We start from the raw sequence: 18,430 nt of genomic DNA, 5'->3' as shown, positions 1-18,430 counted from the left end.
TCGAAGTATGTTTTATGTGCATTTGATTTAAAAGAAACTGTGAAAATACTTTATACTTATATTTAAGTTTACTTAAAATATTATATAATAATGAACAGATAACATGCAGTGTTGCGATACTACTTTTCCTATTTGCTATGGGAAAAAGTTAACGTTTTTAAGACGAGTTAAAATAATTGCCTGACATACGTTTTAAAATAAATAATTGACTTGAAAAAATGCATACTTGTAATATCATAGTTTCGTATCGCTACGAAGTAATACACAGTTGAAAACAAATAAATAAAATTGCTCCGACATCGACAAGCATTGAATTGAATGCTTCAAAGAGAGAGAAAAGCATCCTATGATATTATTTCAATATATTGAATTTTATTACAAAATGTTTGTATTTAGGCTACAACATGTAATATAATAATTGCGTTTGGTCTAGACCCTTATGAAAAGAAAAGCTAAACTGCACCACATTTACTGTTGTCTTGACAAGACACTTCGTCAGTTTACGTTTCAAGGAAACACTCGTAAATGCGAAAATGTTTGGTACACATGCAAAAATTAACGCATCTCTTTTGAGTTACTATAGATTACGTTTGAAACGTTTATCCAGTTTTGAGATCGAATCACTGTGTTTATATCACAAATATATATTTCGTACGAAATATATAGAATTCCACTAAATGCGGATGTGCCATGCATAAAAGCAATATAAATATATGTATATGGATGTACCTATACATCGTCTGGAAAAATCGATTTCGCGTATTTTGTTTTCTTTTTTTTTTCTTTTTATTCGGTGAGATTAAAAGTTGGATAAAAAACGAGTCTTCGGACATATCGAACAATTTTAAAGTTCTCTTACATATATGTTCACGGTGATTAGTTTATTTTTTTTTCTTCTTTTCTATCAAAGAGATTAAGTTTTAGGATTGATACATGACGCAGCCACGAATTGTATGTAAGAATACTTTGTAGAAACGTACTCGATTATTAACGACCATTCGAGCGTTCGATCGAACGAAGACACACAGGAATTCGCATTTTCCTTGAAGCGCACCCTAAAAACGAACGGTCCGAAGACACACGTTATAATTAAAGAAGACAATAGAGATTGTACATTAAACAGTATACAACTGAAATATATCTTATAGGTGTAAAAATAATAAAATTAGCAGTAGTAAACTCTCTATTACATTATACGGCGTGTAATGGTGTATAATCGTTCAATTCGATCGTTAAACGTTCGACGAATAAAGGAAACTATCCCAAGCAGCTAATCCTAAGATAATGTATTTTCTTTTTTTTATTTATATAACTTCTATTTATATTAGGTATGCACGTACGTGTGATAACTAAACAGATACACGATTTTTGTGGCGCAAAGACACTACCAGCTTTGCGAATCGATCAAAGAGCAGGAGGCTGTTGTATGCCTAACGAAAACTAAACAGTAAACAGAGATAACATCTCTGTTTCTTTTTGGAAAATATGTTTTCTCACTTTGTTTTTAAGTATATCTGATCAGCGAATTACTTAATCGAATTGAGTTAGTTTCCAGTTATCGTTAATATTTTCACGAAAGTTTAATATCCAAGGAAAGCATTCAACGAAGAGGAATTTCTCGAAGCTGTGTTTGAATTCAATTTATACATTAATTATTTTTTTTTTTTAAATGGTTAGTTTTCGTCAATATGATTGCACGTGCTTAGAAAATCATACATGGACATGTAGGCAAATATAATTATTGTATTTGTAATTGCACACCACCATAGAATAAAAATTTCACAGCTTTCAATTATTTGTCAATTATTTATATGCTTGACATGTTGATTTTCGTTCAATTCCCAACTCTTTCTCTTTGTCCCGCGACTTTTTAAAATTGGACTCAACAGCCTCCTGTTCTCTAATGTAACTATATATTCAATGTTTGTTTGTTTTTCTCTTTAATATAATTATCAAGTAAAATTTGTAAAATACAATATTATACTACCTATCATAAATTCTTAATCTTTTCTTTATAAATAATTATAGTAGTAGTCTTCACACCATTTGTTAATTTATTATAATCGGATGCCGTTTTCTTTTCGTTTTTTTTTTTAAGATTTAAATATTACATTTGTGCCCTTTGCACTAATTCAGTTTATAGTATTCTGCGTGACTGTATGTGTGTGTGTGTATGTATGTATGTATGTATGTATGTATGTGTGTGTATGTGTATATATATATAATACATGTAATATAATCTAAAGGACTTATCGTATGTACATATATACATGTAACAACGGCGCATAGTCCGAATTTGTTAATAGTTTTTGTTCAATTACTACTAAGATCGACTTCATCAACAGTAAACGTTTATTTGGGAAGGGACACCTACACACCTACGACGGATTCGGATGTAACTGTGCACGAATTTCATCTGTGAATACTAATGGGTTAATAGTTAAAATCTGGTCAGATCTTTGTGTAATCTTTCCTCTAGCGTAACGCAACTTGGTTTCTTTTTTTCTTTCTCGTTTACGTTGCTATTAGCGCGTGGTCGGTTGCTTCATATAAATTTAATCAAACTCGAACTAATTACAAAAAGCTTATAACTCTTAGGAAATAGGCTCCATTGTTAGCGATATAATATATTTATCCCTTTTCCTTGCTTGGCCAACCTTGGATTTGGTTTCGGCGGCGTTCGTTTCTTTCGATCTAATTTTTATTCTAAAAGTTCGCAATTTCAAACAACTTTTTGCTTAAGAGGTCGAAGAGGAAGACGATTCTAACTCTACGCGTTTCTTAAGTTTTAAAACATTACAGTACGCATTAGTATAAAATAATGCTAGAACGTACACCGTTATCGTTAATGTTATGCAAATACTCTTTCTTTCATTATTTCAAACATTCCAATGCCCGGACATATATTTATATATATATATATCTACTTTTATTTTTTTAAATTTACGATTCCATTACACGTTACTAAACTCTTTTTATGTTTCTCTTGTACTCGTCCCTCTCGAGCAAAAGTTGCGATCTTACCTGGACCGTTAAAATACGCATGTATAACACACACCGCATTCTACTTAACGATTCAGGGTTGGCCAAGATCTCACTCATGCTACGAATCAAGATCGTCCTCTCTCTGGCTACTAAAGTAAGATACCAAACCACCGAATTCTCCGGAACCTTCTTCGTCGTATTGTTTACTTCCAGCGCCGGCATCGTTTGGATGCGCTTGCTGTTGAGGCGGAGGAGGTTGAGGAGGCGGTGGCGCTTGAATGGGCGGCTGGTTATCCGCGGGAGACGAGAAGTGGTCTGCAGGGTACGGAGAACCTTGGTATGCAGCCGCATCGTCTGCCGTGGACATTGGCGGTGGAGGTGGGTAGGCACCGTAGTGATAATTAGGGGGTGGGGGTGGATGATACGGTGAGAAGTTGCCAGGTGGTCGATTGGGAGGTGGCGAGGGTTGTTGCATATTATGGTTAACCGGTGAAGCATTCGTGAATGGTGGTATTTGATGCCTGGGACCCATTGGATTGTCTGCGAACCTGGACAACGGAGGAGGAGGACCCCTGACATAAGGAGGAGGCGGAGGAGGTGTGGGACCCCCTTTGGCCAGAGGACTTCCGGCGGCTGGCGGAATCATCGCAGGTCCAGGTCCGAGTGGAGAACTGCGATCTCGATTGTTGATCGATATTGGTCCACCGCCTGACGGAGACGGATCCATTGGATGATGAGGCGTATGATACATTTGAGGACCGGACACTCTCATTCGCATGGGCGGAGTACCTGATCTCACAGCCGCAAAGTGAGGTGGCATGGAGGGTTGACCCGCTTGTCTGTACGGCGAAGGAATCCTGCCTCGAGGTTGCATTTCATAACCAGTTCTGGGTCCGCCCATTATCGGACTCGCGGCGTTTGGTCCTCCGAAATACTTGTGCCCCATCGCTGCGGCTGCTGCGGAGAATGATTGCGGACTACTCGACACGGGCTGAGATTGAAGCATTCTGGTGATAACGGAAGACTGTTGTTGATTGTTGGGCGGTAACGACGGGTAGACAGGTTGCGAGGTCGGAGTTTGCGAAGAGGGCGGTCCTTGTGTCGTAACGATACCAGCAGGTGGCGTGGACGGAGCCGAGCCAGAGGTGCTACTGCCTGGTGTAGGAAGTACGTTTGGTATGTCACCAGGTTTCATTTCCGGATTCGAGTCGGTACTCATGCCCATTAAACTAACGTCGACGACACCCTTCGCTGCTGCTTCTGCGGCTCTAGCTGCTTCTAGCGCAAGAGTCTTTTTACCCTTGCCCCGCCCTCTTCGTTTAGGTTTCATCGGAGAACAGTCCGGGCTGAAGAGTTGTCCATCTGGTCCTGTCATCATGGGAATGTGTCCCTCGCTTGATCTTTCCGCCTCAGGCGTCATAATTGTAGACAAAGTAGGAGTAATAGTGGGTGAAATATTACTCGCTATGGGCTGCGGCACGCTAACAGGTAAAACGGTAGCGTTCAGGTCTGGAGCCCCATCTCTGCGCATTTGTTCTGCAAGAATTTCAGCTTTGCTGCGACGACCTCTCTTCTTCTTTTTTGGTACCTCTCCGTCGGTTCCTTCCGGTGCATTAGGGTCGCGTTGCCTCTCAGCTGCTAATATTTCCAATGCCTTCAATCGTGCCTTCTCCAATTTTTTAGCTTCCCGCTCTTCTTTCTTCTTCTTTTTTGCTATTTCAATAGCTGCAAGCTCTAATTGTCGTCTACCATATTCTTCGTCTTCCATCATCATCTGTTCTAGTTGTTCGTCATCTAAGTCGGCTAATTCGCCGGGTCCGAGTCCCGTTAGGGAACCATCTGGAACATCCCCAGTAAATGAACCTGCCGCCGACATTGTCGTACCAGTCAATCCTACGTTTTCTGAAAGATTGTCATCAATTTTTGAATCTATCTCTCCTATAGGATTGTCAATGACATTAGCCATGATATCCTTTTCCCCATCTTGGTCATCTTTTTTTTGAATTACAGAACCAACCAAAAAGTTTTGCTTTCGCGCTTTATTCTTACTACCGGGTTTTGGACCAGGTTTTTTTCTCTGTTTTGGCGTTCCATCGCTTACCATTTTTCGTTTAACTCCTGGACTTTTGCTTTTCTTCGGTTTCCTACTTTTTGGTGATTTATATTTTGATTTGTGACCATCCTTTTTTGGATTGTAAATGTCACCTGTAAGACACAAGAACCCATTAGTATACTTGAACTCAATATTAACACATTCGCAGCTGTTGATGTACTTTTACGTAATTTTTAAATCCATAACTGTTCGCCTCTGATCTAATATTACATTATATATTTGTAATAAATTCGTATCAAATTTATGTAAAACAATGATGATAAGACTCTGCGGCAATTAGTTATAAATTTTAGAAAGACTACGAGAAACTTATCTGATAATGAAAACTTTAAACAAAAAATGAAGTATTTTTGTTCTATAATATTAAACATGATGTGTCGAAAAGTATTGCTCCCTATATAAAGTCGCGCTCTAAAATCGTCGGCTGCGAAAGTGTTAATATTGTCTTACAAGTTACCTGAGTCTGAACCTTTGTCAATATCCTCGATAACATCTTCGCCTTCGTTCACGATAAACTCATCTTCGCTTTCACCAGTTCTTCTCAATGCCTTCTTTAATTCCTGTAATTTTATGAGAATATTTAATATTTTTACCTGGTTATGTTTTCACGTTATTTATTACCTCTTCGCTATCCGTCGCGATTTCTTCTTGATAATTAATTTTTCTACCTCGAGTTCGTCTACCTAATATTTCTTCTTCTTCCGGTTTGTTTTCGTCTGGAAGACCACCATAAATGATCTGAAAGTATAATTAAGTTCGTAACGTCGTGATATTATATGAAGAAAGAATTGAGTGGAGGTTACATACTTTTCTCCGAATGGTCGTGGTCTTCTTTGGTTTCGTTATGTTCTCCTGTAATAAATTAAATGATGCGATTTAAAACATAAACATGAAATGTAAACATTTTAAGTACACGATAAATGAAGACTTACTTTCTTTTTCTTTTGCTGTCCTAGTTCGTCTACTAGTGGAACGATTGATACTTGAGGTATTTCAGACTTTATGCCCTCTAATCTTGTATCTTTCGCCTCGTTAGCGACGATGTTGTCGTTACCTTCGGTTGCATTTTCAAGTTTGATATCTACGGCTTCAGGTATTGTGGGTTCCTCTTCTTCTAACTGCCGTTGCGCTTCACATTGCGCTTCAATTCTTAATCCTTCGATTGATTCGTCGTTTTCGCTTTGATTATCTGATTCAATGATACGTTTTCTCTTTTTTTTCTTTTTACTCTTAGTTTTCGGTAACGTCTTATGTCTGGATGTTGATAGAGTTTTACTTCTGAAAGAAATTGTTGTTATAGTACGTTCATAACCTATTCGAATCGTGTAATAATTACAGTATCTTACTTTTTCTTTTTCTGTCGCCACGAATTATCACTATCTTCATTATCTGAATCCCATGCAGATCGAGATTTTTTCCTTTTCGGTCTATCGCTTTCCTCGCTATCGTCGTCAACTGTAAATAAATGTAATTGTTTAAACTTACCTATAACATAACCTATAACCCAATTTAACTACTGTCTAGAATTGTTTTGTTTTACTTACTAAAGTCTTCTTCGTAACGCATAGTCCTGGCCCTGGTACTTCTTCGTACCGATCGCGAATCTCCTCTTTTACCGCGTCGTTTTGTGTCAGCAAAAGTGCTTTCATCGGAAGATGTTACATGATCATCAAAATCTTCCTCGTCTTCCGAACTGGTGCCTTTGAAATCTTCGTCGCTTTCTGGATCATCCTCGCTGCTTATATCAAGACTATTTAATTTACGGGGCTTTTTTCGGGATAAAAATTTTTTTACGACTTGTTTATGATCATCATTGTCATCGATAACATCCTCTCCCTCGATCTTATATTCTTCGTCACTGTCCTTTTCTGATTTCTTGTCCATATTATCCTTGTTCTCTTGTGTCTCCTCGGCGCTTAATAATTCACTCTTAAACTGAAGCTAAAGAAAAATGTTCATAACAACTCTTTAAATATGAACGATGCACAGTCACGTTAAAATACATAGTGAATGATGTTACCTCTGCTTCTTCTTTCTTTGCGTTAACTATAGTTGCGATGTCTTTTCCTCTTCCTTGATTTCCAGCTCCCTGAATAGCCTCTACTTCGTCCTGAATGGCAGCATTAATCATTGCGTCATAGTCGTTAAACTTGTATTTATTTGCAGATCGCCTTTCGCGTAACTGGTATACAGGTTCGCTTTCCTCGCTGCTAGAAGTTTCTGAACTTGAAGAAGAAGAAGAAGAAGCAGAGGAGGATTCTACGCAAACAGTTGTATGTGCGTTAGTAATTTTCTAGATATTTAACGATACGATAAAGTATTACGAAAGATATAAAAATAACCATTACCAGATTCTTGACTAGACGCTTTCGATCCTTTCTGACGTTGCGACTCGTTTTTATGAAGAACATTATCTAGACTTATACCAACGAACGCTAATCTCTTTTTTCTTAAAACTTCATTTTCATGCCTTTTCGCTAACTGATCGTACGATCTTAAGCTTTCTTGTAATTTAGTCACGAGTAAGTTCTGCAATTGATATCATAGAATGTGAATTTATAGTTAAATGAATGCTTCAATAACGTATTCAGACGTACTTACATGTTGACACGGAGGACAGAACCAATCACCCTCGGGTATGAGCATCAGTGCAGGTCTAAGGCAAGAGCAGTGCCAGCCTTTATCACAAGAATCGCAAAGAAGTATCCATTCTGGATGATCTGCTTTATCACATTTCTGACAAGCATATTCATCATCCGCTTCTTCGACATCGCTTTGAGCTACAATTAAGCAAAGAGTTTATGATTCGTTACGATATATATGTTATGCGCGTTAACTTTCCTGGTGACAATGCATTACCTTTCTGAGCAGTTCTAGCTCTTCTTAACGGTTCAGATTCCTGATCCTTTTCAAGATCGCTTTCTGGCGAGAATTCATGGTCACTTTTAAAAAGTAAGGATCCTTCGCTCTCTATTTCTTCTTCTTCGTCTTCTTCCTCTTCAACTTCATTTTCTTCGTCGCTACTAGATCCCGAAGAACTCCGCCACGGATGTGCTTCATTAAATTTAGCCAACATCTTCTTCTTTTTCCTCCTTCGACGTTTCCTTTTAGATTTCTTGTCCGTTTCTATTTCTTTTATTACTATTTCTTCTTCGCTTTCCGGCTGAAAAAATTACTTGTCACAATATTTCTTTAATACTACTTTACAAACTTATACAAAACGGCAACGTACTTTTTGTTTCTTGCGTTTCTTCTTTTCCGTGGAATCTTTCTTGTCTTTCGAATCGACTAAAATTTCGTCCTCGATCCTCCGTTTATCTGCTTCTTCTTTAATTTTTAATTGCGCTATTCTTCTAGACTGCCTGACAGGAGTTTCGTCTTGCGTTAATCCCGAATGCACTTCGGCAATGTCTCTGCCTACCTCGAGGCCCAAAACCATTTTTCCTATAAACAACATATTTGTATAAAGTAAATCAGATATGGAAATAATCGCTGGAATACATAATACCTAAACAAAATTTAACTCACTTTTCTTCCGCCTTTTCTGAGAAATCGGTGTTATATTCAAGTTTGCGTCATTATTACTTAGAGTTCTTTCAAGATGAACCTCAGGCGATACTTCCGAAACTTGATTGCTCCCATATTGAAGGTGTTTTGGTCGTGTCGATCGTGCGTTTCCTCTGTAACCACGCCTTCGTCTTCCTCTAGGACGTCCTCTTGTTTTCCTTTCGAACATAACCGAATGAGGAGTGCTTTGGTCATCGCTAACATTCTGAATCTTCTGTCCTTCAAATTTCACGGGGCTACATTTCACGACCTCGTCCTCCGAACTTATCGTTACAACGCGACTCTCCTCTATAGATTTTCGTAATTGTTTATCAGGGATACGTTTCCCGCGTAGTCTTATTCTTTTGCCTCCCATCATATTTTCATCTTCTTGTTTAGTCCGGACGTCTTCCGAGTTAGACTCATGAGAGCTGTTACGCCGTTTCCGAGATACTTTTGGCGATTCCATAGAATCTAATTTCCATCCGTCGTAAATAAGTTCGGATACAGGCTTGACTCGTAAGCCCATTTTTGGCGCGGGTACCTCATTTTGCTCGTTATCGCCTAACTTTCTTAACGTATCTTCGTCGGTGCACGCCAAAGGATCGACTTCTTCGGGAGCTGTATCAAATAGATTTTCGTTGTCTGCAACCATAGAGTCATCCGACGACAAAGAAATTTCTTTGATCTCGATACTTTGAATTTCCGATCTCCGTACCTTCTGTTTATTATCGACGGCACTGCTCTTCTGTTGAACTTGGTTCGATGCATTATCTGCTACATTAACAACTGTACTCGGATCATCTTTCGTTAATGCTGTTACACCTGTATCGGACATTGTCCCACCGCTTGCTTCAGCTTCATTTACGGGTACCTCTGCCTGTTTACAACTATCCAAATTTGTATCCAATTGCACTTCGGAACTAGTTAAACGATCTAATACTTGTTCGTTTGATTCTGTATAAGGAGGTTTAGACTTTAACGGAGGAACATCTTGGATATCGGACACGTCGCTTAATCTTTTACTAGCTTCCTTTTTATTATCGTTTTTCGCAATAGCTGATTCTGATGCTGTATCTTGGGCATTGAAAATTACTGTACTGTCGTTCACACTCGAGACAATATTCTCGGGGAGGGATTCCGTGACCTTATTTATTACGTGAAGCGATTCGTTACGCTTTTCGTGATTCTCTCTGATACCCAAATTTTCGGATTTTTCAGTCATAAAATTTACGAATTGTAAATTGTCCATAGGCTTGAAATCTTCCGATATAGTTGAAATGTTATTCTTGCATATTTCTGATTTATCTGTACCCGAGGATATATTGTCGTATTTCAGTGGTAACACGTTTACCGAGTGAATGGATGCATCGACTTCTGGCAATTCTTTATTCAGGTGACTCTCTTTGTGCAAACTCACGTCGAATTTCGTTTGTTTGTCGCTGAATTCTGAAAGTTCTTTTAACTTTTTATACGGTTCCACGATTGAAAGTTCCTCTGTAACGTGTTTCATTTTTTCAGGTTCGATACACGTAACATCGTTATCCAAATTGATCGCCAATTTTTCTTCTGCAGATTTTAAATGTTGTTCTTTTAAATTTACGCGAGTCATTTGATTGTTTACATCGTTGGGCTCGATACCTTCTTTAGTTTGCATAAGGATTCTTATTTTATGCTCGATGCCTACTGGTTTCGAATCGTCTTTTCGTTCGGAAACCAAGCTCTCCATTTTTTCTGTAGCCGAACCTGGCCATTTAATTCCCTCTTCGGTGTTCTCGGTATCTATCGAATTGTTTGCTTTGTCCAATGACGAGTCTATGGATTCTTTATTTAGCGAATTATACGCATCCCCAGGACCAGTTTCAGAAGGAACAGTCAATTCTTTAATATTATTATCCTCTGGACTATTAATACTTTTGTTTTCATTCATCGATATGATTGATTTGTCATTCGAATCACGTTGAACGATATTACAATTATGTTCTTGTCCAGCTGTTTCTTCGATGGTTAATTCATTTTCTCTATATTCAGCGTCTTTGTTTGTTACTTTTCCGATATTACTTTCCACCGATAACTCCGACTGTTGCTCATTGGTGAGCGTGTTTTGTATTTCGTTAGACAGTGTTTCGCTCTGCACAGTTGGTTCTTCGACATCATCTTTCTCGGTCTGTTTGTTAATAATTACAGTTCCTTCTAAATTACTGGTATTCTTATTTCTAGGTCTGCTTGATTCCGTTTCAACAGGCTCGAAAACGTCGTCGCTACCGTCGTTGGAATCGCTGCTGTCGTAATTGGGAACTAAAGATTGTTTAATTTCATTCACGGATTCCTGAGGATTTCGAAAACTTGGACTTAACCGATTCACTTTCGGTTCTTCCGTTTCCGCTTTGTCGGTGATATTTTCTTCTTGCGAATCGTTTGCATCTTCTATGTTATTCGTCAAATCTTGCTCTTGGTTTTCTTGAACGTAATCTGTAACATCTTTGCATCGATCTGTATCATCAATTTCTGGTATCGTAGGTTTTATCGTAGTATCGGTAGAATTTAATTCGATATTTGCAATGTTTTCCGTTTTTTCTGTTTGAGGAACATCAAACGAATTAATTTCATTTCCTTCCGAGGGGGATGAACGTAACTCCAACGAGGTATCGTGATCGTCCTCGTCGTGCGACAAAGATTCATGGGAAGATGTTTTGTGTTTGTGTAATTTAGCAGATTCCAATGAAATATTATTAATAACCATATTTTTATTCGATTCTTGATCAGCACAGGAACTTCGGTCCTCCGATGCAACATCCTCAAATTCATTTGCAGTTTGAGCTAAGTTAGATAAATTAATTTCTTTCGTAGTTTCAACAGTATCAGATTTAGATGGTTTAAAATTATTTGTGTCAGGTACTATCTCTGGTAATACATTGTACATAGGACATTCATCTTTAAAGGACGACTTTTCAGAATCTAGTTGCACTTTAACACTTTCATGAAACGACGTATCTTGAATGCAGGCATCATCTGAGCTACTTATTGTAGGAACTAACGGATCTTTATTATATTGTTCAATCGATTCTGAGCTAGTAACAGTCGAACTGTCCGCGAAATCTAATTCAGTATTAATATCAGGCACAGAGTTTTTAATAACCGAGTCATCCAGTGTCTTTTCTCTCATCTCTTCGGAATCCTCTGAAACTTCGTCTTGCGTACCAACGTCCGTTAACGCATCGATTCTTTCACTATTTTTGTCATAATTCACGCACATCGAATCCGCATCGGAACCGACCTGGTTTTTCATATTTTCATTGTCAGTGTCTATCGATCGTTCCTCCTGGCTGTCGAATTCCGAAAAATTGTCATTTTTTTCACTGTGCTTACTACAAGTCTCAGCAGGTGAATCGAATTCTTTTTCAGAGACATGTTCCATCTCTTTTTCTGCTGAACTATCAACCTCTTGATAAGTGGAGCATTCGGGCCTGCTTGGATAATTTGATTCGGATAAATTATTTTCGTATTCCGTTTTTAATTGTGGACTTTGAGTAAAAGATGACGTACACGAATTATTAATCGATACCGAATCCGTTTCATCATTTTTAAGTATTGCGCATACATCGGATGATTTACATTCGGCTTTGTCTTCGGAACAAGAAATTGGAGTTTCTGTGGGATTAACGGGATCGTTCTCTAGATCTGACTTTTCGTTTTGTAATTGTTCGTCTAATATCTTGCATTGCGTTACGGTAGGTGCTGCAATTACATTTTCTAGTTCCGCATCCAAAGCGTCTTTACTTAAATCATTCGTACTGTGAGGTTGCGAAATCGCATCCGACGCTTCTGTTTCTTCGGGTTTCGAACATTCGTTTGTTGTATTTTCGCTACTAGAAGTAGGATCTTGCGTGGTAACAGTACTACAGGATTTTAAATTTTCTTCGATGTTTAGTTTCGATTCCGAGTGAGACAAATTTGCTTCTGCCATTGGTATCGCGCATTGTTGTTCTTCTACGGAATATCTCGATGAAACTGTTTGTTCCCATGCGTTGGTAGTTGGTCCTTCAACGTTTTCTGTTTTACTTTTGTTATCGTTTTCGCAATGCGAATTATCGGAGTTGGGTGTGTACGATTTGATTTTCAATGAATTATTATTTGTTTGCGTTACGTCGTAATCGTCCGATTTATAGGAGGAAACTATGTCTTCCATTGGTTTCGAAGAAGAAACGCATTCGTATTGCAACGTTTCTGATTTCGATTGTATAGTGGTTGAAACTATTTGATCGGACTGTGATTCAGATACTTCCGATTTCGAAGTATACGAAACACAGTTAGGTCCAAAAAAAAATCTTGGCGGAGAAGAAGCTACCGGTTTACATTCGTTATCTATTTTTTCTAAACTGTCCTTCTCACGTGAAACGATACTTTCCGAATCACAGATATTCTGTACAATGTTTTTCTCGTTTATCGAACGTGTTGTAGGCGTGGCTTCTGTACAAGTGTCTAACGCTTCCGACGTATCCGCTTGACATAAAGATATAGAAGAGTCACATTGCATGGAGACTTGAACGTTGAGACTTTGTTTCTGTTCATCAGAAGACTCGCCTGTACCCTTCTTTTGTGGACTTCCTAATTCGACGTTCCTCTCTTGAAAAGTTATATCCTCGGTATTTACAGAATTTCCGTCAACTTTAACGTCCTGACTTCTCCTAGTGAAATTTTTACACTCACTTTCATTTTTCTTTGATGATATGTCTCTTTCGTTTGATATGATACTACTATCGCATTCTGTTTTTTCACCCGGTTTTCCAACATCCCACCTTGATAGCCTCTTCATGGAACTGCTAGTATTTTTGGGTATGATTTGAATACCCAGAGTTGGCTTGAACTTGGGCTTTTCTTGCGTCGAGCCTACAATTTGACAATTACTCTTGACGTTATCGCTGGATTGAGGGAAATTTCTGTTTAATTTTATGTTACTTTTATTCGCTACTAGCGATCCAGTAGACACCTCGTTTACAAGACTGTCTTCGGTTGAGTTCAGGGATAAAGATGAAGTAGCAGAATCAGCTTCGTTTTTTGATTCATTGCTTTCCTTATTGTCAGCTGACGTATCATCGTTCGGGTTACCCGCCTGGCATTCTTCGCCAGATCCTTCCCCGTAAAAAAAAATGATAGGTTCCTCAACCGCTTCACCAAGTCCAGGATTCACTGCATCGCAGTCGCTACCAGATCCTTCGCCTTGAACCATCATCATTGGTTCCTCTATGGCTTCGCCAACTTCATCTCTCCAATTAGTACCAATTATTGGTCTTTTATCCATAGTCCCTCTAATTGGTATTACATCTGCTCTTATTCTCTTTAACATGTCTTGTTGCATATCGTCCCCTTCCAACGGACGTTTTACCGATGTTGTATTCATCCTTAAAGCTGTTATCTTACTTGGATCTGGAAGTATCGTATAATTTGGTAATCTGTGATCTTCTTTGCTAGATATCCTTGTAGTATTATGATACGGAGCAGACGACATGTCGTACGTAGGAAACGACATTTGTCTTTTACTCAAGTCTGCTACCATTGCGTGATTACGCATCATCACAGCCCGCGCGTCGTATGGTAAGTTTGTTACTTCCGGTTTATTTAACTTTTTCGTACTGAGATCCATTTCTCTATGTTGAAAATCTTGCGTTCTATAACCAGGAGAGGGTAAGTCTATACTTTTATTCAATTTTCGACTAGATAAATCAATTCCGGAGAAATCCATCGGCTTATTTTGTTCGTTAGAGCCTTCCCAGCCTCTAGGCGATGTAGATAAATCCATACCTCTGTGCCCTCTATTGGTTTTTTCCGTCTGACTTCTCGCATAAAAGTCTTGAGGTAATCTATCATCGTCTCCGTTTACTATATTTCCAACGATACTTCCCGACCTTGCTAGATTTTCAGCTATTTTCTCTAACGATTTCATTGTGTTCGGTTTGTCAAGTTTTTCAGATTGTATCCTCACAAGATTCGCAGCCAATTGATCTATTGGTTTGACAGATAATTTACAATGCGTTGTTGGTATATCCGCGGATGAAAAAGGAAGATTATTTTTATTAGGTAACTTGTCGAATGGTTTCATAACTTGTTCCACCGAATCTTCTGATTTTTTTGTTGCGTTCAAAGCGATGCCAACTGTCTCCTTCCCTTCGTGTACTTGTATCGTTTCAGAAACATTTGCCAACTTAAGAGGAGATGTGATAACAGGTGTTTCGATCGATTTAAGAGGCACCAATTCTTCCGCGTTAACTTTCGAACTACTCACTGTTGTATGTTCTTCGGATTTAAATGTTTCTATGGGTTTAGCATTAGACGCGATGGAAGTAACTGTTGTTTCTTCGATCGTGTTCATTTCTTTCTTTTGAGGCGAAACTGATTTTTTTTCTGACAATGTATCAACTTTGCCATTTACAAGTTTTAAAGATGATACCGATACTAAGAGGGGCATCTGAACGCGATTTGACTCTATAGCTTCCATTTTTATAGTTTCCTGAGAATCGTCCTCTTCGGTATTTTGTTTAGAACTTTCATCGTTCGACAATTCATCCTCGATTTCCAATCCCTCTTCCGCATCGTCGTCAGCTTCGTTACTACTACCTTGGTGTCGTTCGATCTCAAGCTCAAAGTCTTCACTTTTCATCTTTTCCATTTTCTTGACGCTTGAAACTTCAATTCGAATACCATTTTCTTGCAAAGCCTCATCCTCCAGACTCGGCGATGTCGTAATTTGTCCCGTATCGATAATAGGTTTTTCGGAAATTTCTAAACTATTACTATCTTCGTTGATCGGAATAGGTCCAACCTCTCCATTCGATAAAGTGCTTATGAGATTAACGACGCCTTCTCGATCCCTAGTATCAAAAAAATAATAACTCTGTATTTACATTGAAATATTTCAAAGGCACTCAAGAGTATAAAACGTATACAAACTGAAAACATACTTAGCCACAAGTTCCCAATTCTCTTCATCTACATCTTCTCTATAAACCCTTATATTGCACTCTTCGTCAAGTTGACACCAATATGCCAATCCAGATTTATCTCTCCCCAATGGTTCCACGCGTAATTCGTTAGCTGCAACTTTATTCACTTCATTTTTAAACTTTTGATTCAAGTCAAATTGCGTTTCCAGAAGAACCTGTAACAATAAAAACTTTTCAGATTAAATTGAATTTGATAATTATACATACGTTACTTTTAAAATAATTTAAATCTTATAGAATATAGTAATGTAATGATTTTAATACCTTGAGTAAACGTAGCTTGACAGCAATACGGGCTTTCTTGTAACCAAAACGCTCGAGTTCCCATCCATCCTGATTAGAATATGTATGGCAAAATTTAACCAGTGCTCGTTCCCACTTTTCTGGTGATACTGTTTTCCGTGTTTTGCGTAACAATTTGATGTGGAGATCTATCAACTGTTGTGGTACTACAACAAGAAGAAATTATTAATAAACAGAAATAAGTTCAGGTATAGAAAATGATAAATATTCGCGAATGATGGAAATAAATCGAAAATATTCATTAACATAACATTGCTATTTACGTACGACTAAAAATAAAAAGTAAATCGATGATAATTTATAAGTTATTTTTGCCGTATAATAATATATTAAGTGTCCCGCATAAAATAACGAAGCGATTGAGTATATCGAAATTTCAAATATAGCGTATATCGAGAATTCGACGCGCGATTCATAACTCGTAATCACGTGTAACCGACGTTGACAACAAGGGAGGTGGCAGCACGGGAGAAAATAACAACAGAGCAGAGCAAATCAAACTTAACTGTCAATAATATTATTATTCGAACGTATCGACGAATCGTAATCACAAGCAATTATTAAACATTGTTAACCGAGGGTTTGCCGTCTAATAACTGTTTTACAAAGCTACGAAAAAAAAAAACAAAAGACAAGAGAGACTGGAAGAAACGATGTCGCGAATTGTGATGGGGAAAAAAAGGACGAAAACAGTCATGAGTATCGTGTTTACTTAGACGAAACGATCGGTTCGCGTATAATTAAAAAGCAAACGAAGGCGTCGAACAATGTGAAAATCGGTAGGAGAAATACGTCGAAACGTAGAGAGAAAAAACTAATATCGCACGCAAGACTTTTGGCCTCGCGGGGGCGGGTCAATCATTCTCTCTCTCTTTCTCTCTTTCCCATGCATACACGTATGCACGCTCGAGTTTACTCACCATCCTGCGTATTTTCAAGCATCTCTTGAAGGCGCGCGATATCTGGATAAACGATCCCACAGGACTTGCCGAAGCACTCGAGAAACGAACAGATCACAGCGAAATTTGGGTCACTCGCGCAAGAGGCTTCGTTATCGGACGCCATTTTTCCGCCGCTTCTCTCTGGGCCCGTCGCCGCTAGGCGATATACTACGCTAGGCGGCCTAACAACTCGTATCGCATTTTCGTCCAACTGTTTTCGGTGATCGTTAGTCTAGTTACAGCTCATCCGTTAAAATAATAATGCGTTTAGGAAACAATCGAACGCCGGCCTTATCGGAAGGTGTTCCGACGCCGTTTCCCGCTTCGTTGTTTTTCGCTATACCTTGATGTTCTACCTGCCACTCACACCCGCATCGAAACCACAAACGTACACGAATAAACACACGCGTCAGAGAAACCAGAACGCGAAGACAGTAGACGGAGAAACGTAGAACAAGGGAAATCGGTTATACCCTTTGGCCCGTGTTGTCTTCGTAAACTTCCACTTTGTTTCGGTATCGTTTCGACGATTCAAGAAAACGAATACTTTCTCGCGCGCGCCTCTTTCTCCCCTTCGTTCTCACTTCACACTTTTCCACATATCACGGTGCTCAACCACAAACACACGGACACACAGGCGTAGAGATCGTTGCGCCTCTCGAGTATAATATACACAATGTAGTGTGTGCACGCGCGACGCGCGCGCGCGCACCTTCGGGCGCAATAATAACGATGCACGTAATCGCGGAGTATCGCATTCCCTGGACACGTTATTCGTAGCTCGCCTTTCTGTCGGTGAGAATCGACGTTGACGTCGAATCACGGGGTGTATCAATTGTAGAGAAATAATAACCGCAGGAACGATCACAACAATGAAAACTCTCCTCTTCCTTGCAGCGCGACGCACTGGACATCGCCTTCGGGTCCGGGATACGAAACATTTGGGGGGTTCTCAACCTGTCGCGACGCGATCTATGTATCTGCGAACCTTAAAGCCGCGTTTATGGGATCTATTCATTTAACGAAGCTTTGCGTACCGAATCCAAAGCTGGATAAATATTCTTCTTAAATGATAAGGTAGTACGCGTCAAATTTTTTTGTTTAGATCTAAATGTCGCAGTGCGATAATAAATGGCGTTTGATTGTTGGTTGTTCTATTAAAGGGGAACGAGTTCCTTGCGATACATTACGTTGGATACATGCACGCCGGTTCGTTGTACATAACATTAACATTTTCTATTCCCTAACACGAATATTCAGGATGTTTGTGTGAATGTAAGTGATACTTGAGTAAATTTAGTATTTGAAAAAAGGTTATAAAAAGTGTCTAAAACAGGACTGAAGGTATGGTATTGAAATAGTTGTCAAGAAGAAAGCTGAAAGAAGTTGTATACAGTGTTATGGGAATGGCTTTTGACCTTTAGACACTTTCATCTTAAATTAAAATAATTACTTTATGGGATCAAATTTGTTTTATATTTTACCATTGGTATCTCATGGATTAAGACTGAAGATATAGTGTCTGTTACGCCTCAAAACTG

The 18,430-nt window shown here is 38.7% G+C and overlaps 1 protein-coding gene across 7 annotated transcripts; it reads right to left on the bottom strand.

Annotated features, from left to right (window-relative positions):
- Positions 1 to 352: 352 nt before the first annotated feature.
- LOC128889011 (uncharacterized) lies at positions 353 to 17,501 on the bottom strand. Of its 7 annotated transcripts, none has more exons than XM_054146279.1 (17): positions 16,869 to 17,501; positions 15,910 to 16,094; positions 15,604 to 15,800; positions 8,627 to 15,513; positions 8,331 to 8,542; positions 7,958 to 8,261; positions 7,700 to 7,878; positions 7,447 to 7,627; positions 7,119 to 7,357; positions 6,643 to 7,039; positions 6,445 to 6,553; positions 6,031 to 6,376; positions 5,906 to 5,950; positions 5,720 to 5,836; positions 5,568 to 5,658; positions 5,087 to 5,190; positions 4,678 to 4,824 (listed from the first exon to the last, which is right to left on the bottom strand). In XM_054146279.1, the coding sequence occupies exons 1-17, from the start codon at positions 17,011 to 17,013 to the stop codon at positions 4,813 to 4,815; spliced, it is 9,750 nt and encodes a 3,249-aa protein (XP_054002254.1). In that variant the 5' UTR covers positions 17,014 to 17,501; the 3' UTR covers positions 4,678 to 4,812. The 7 variants fall into 7 exon arrangements, with proteins under 7 accessions (XP_054002248.1, XP_054002250.1, XP_054002249.1 ...); XM_054146276.1 differs by having other exon boundaries at positions 5,556 to 5,658; positions 16,869 to 17,499; XM_054146280.1 differs by having other exon boundaries at positions 4,748 to 4,887.
- Between the last annotated feature and the right edge of the window lie 929 nt (positions 17,502 to 18,430).

The sequence above is a fragment of the Hylaeus anthracinus genome, unplaced genomic scaffold (assembly GCF_026225885.1).
Source record: "Hylaeus anthracinus isolate JK02 unplaced genomic scaffold, UHH_iyHylAnth1.0_haploid 11994, whole genome shotgun sequence".
Lineage (NCBI taxonomy): Eukaryota > Metazoa > Arthropoda > Insecta > Hymenoptera > Colletidae > Hylaeus > Hylaeus anthracinus.
This window is presented reverse-complemented; position numbering and strand designations above follow the sequence as displayed.

What these genes read in the sequence shown, in the direction of transcription:
- LOC128889011 (XM_054146273.1), bottom strand. Translation starts at nt 17,013, where the DNA reads ATGGCGTCCGATAACGAAGCCTCTTGCGCGAGTGACCCAAATTTCGCT. An exon ending in AGAAACGCAAGAAACAAAAA is followed by an intron (nt 8,262 to 8,330) that starts GTACGTTGCCGT and finishes TAATTTTTTCAG; the next exon opens with CCGGAAAGCGAAGAAGAAAT. An exon ending in CCACGACCATTCGGAGAAAA is followed by an intron (nt 5,837 to 5,905) that starts GTATGTAACCTC and finishes TTATACTTTCAG; the next exon opens with ATCATTTATGGTGGTCTTCC.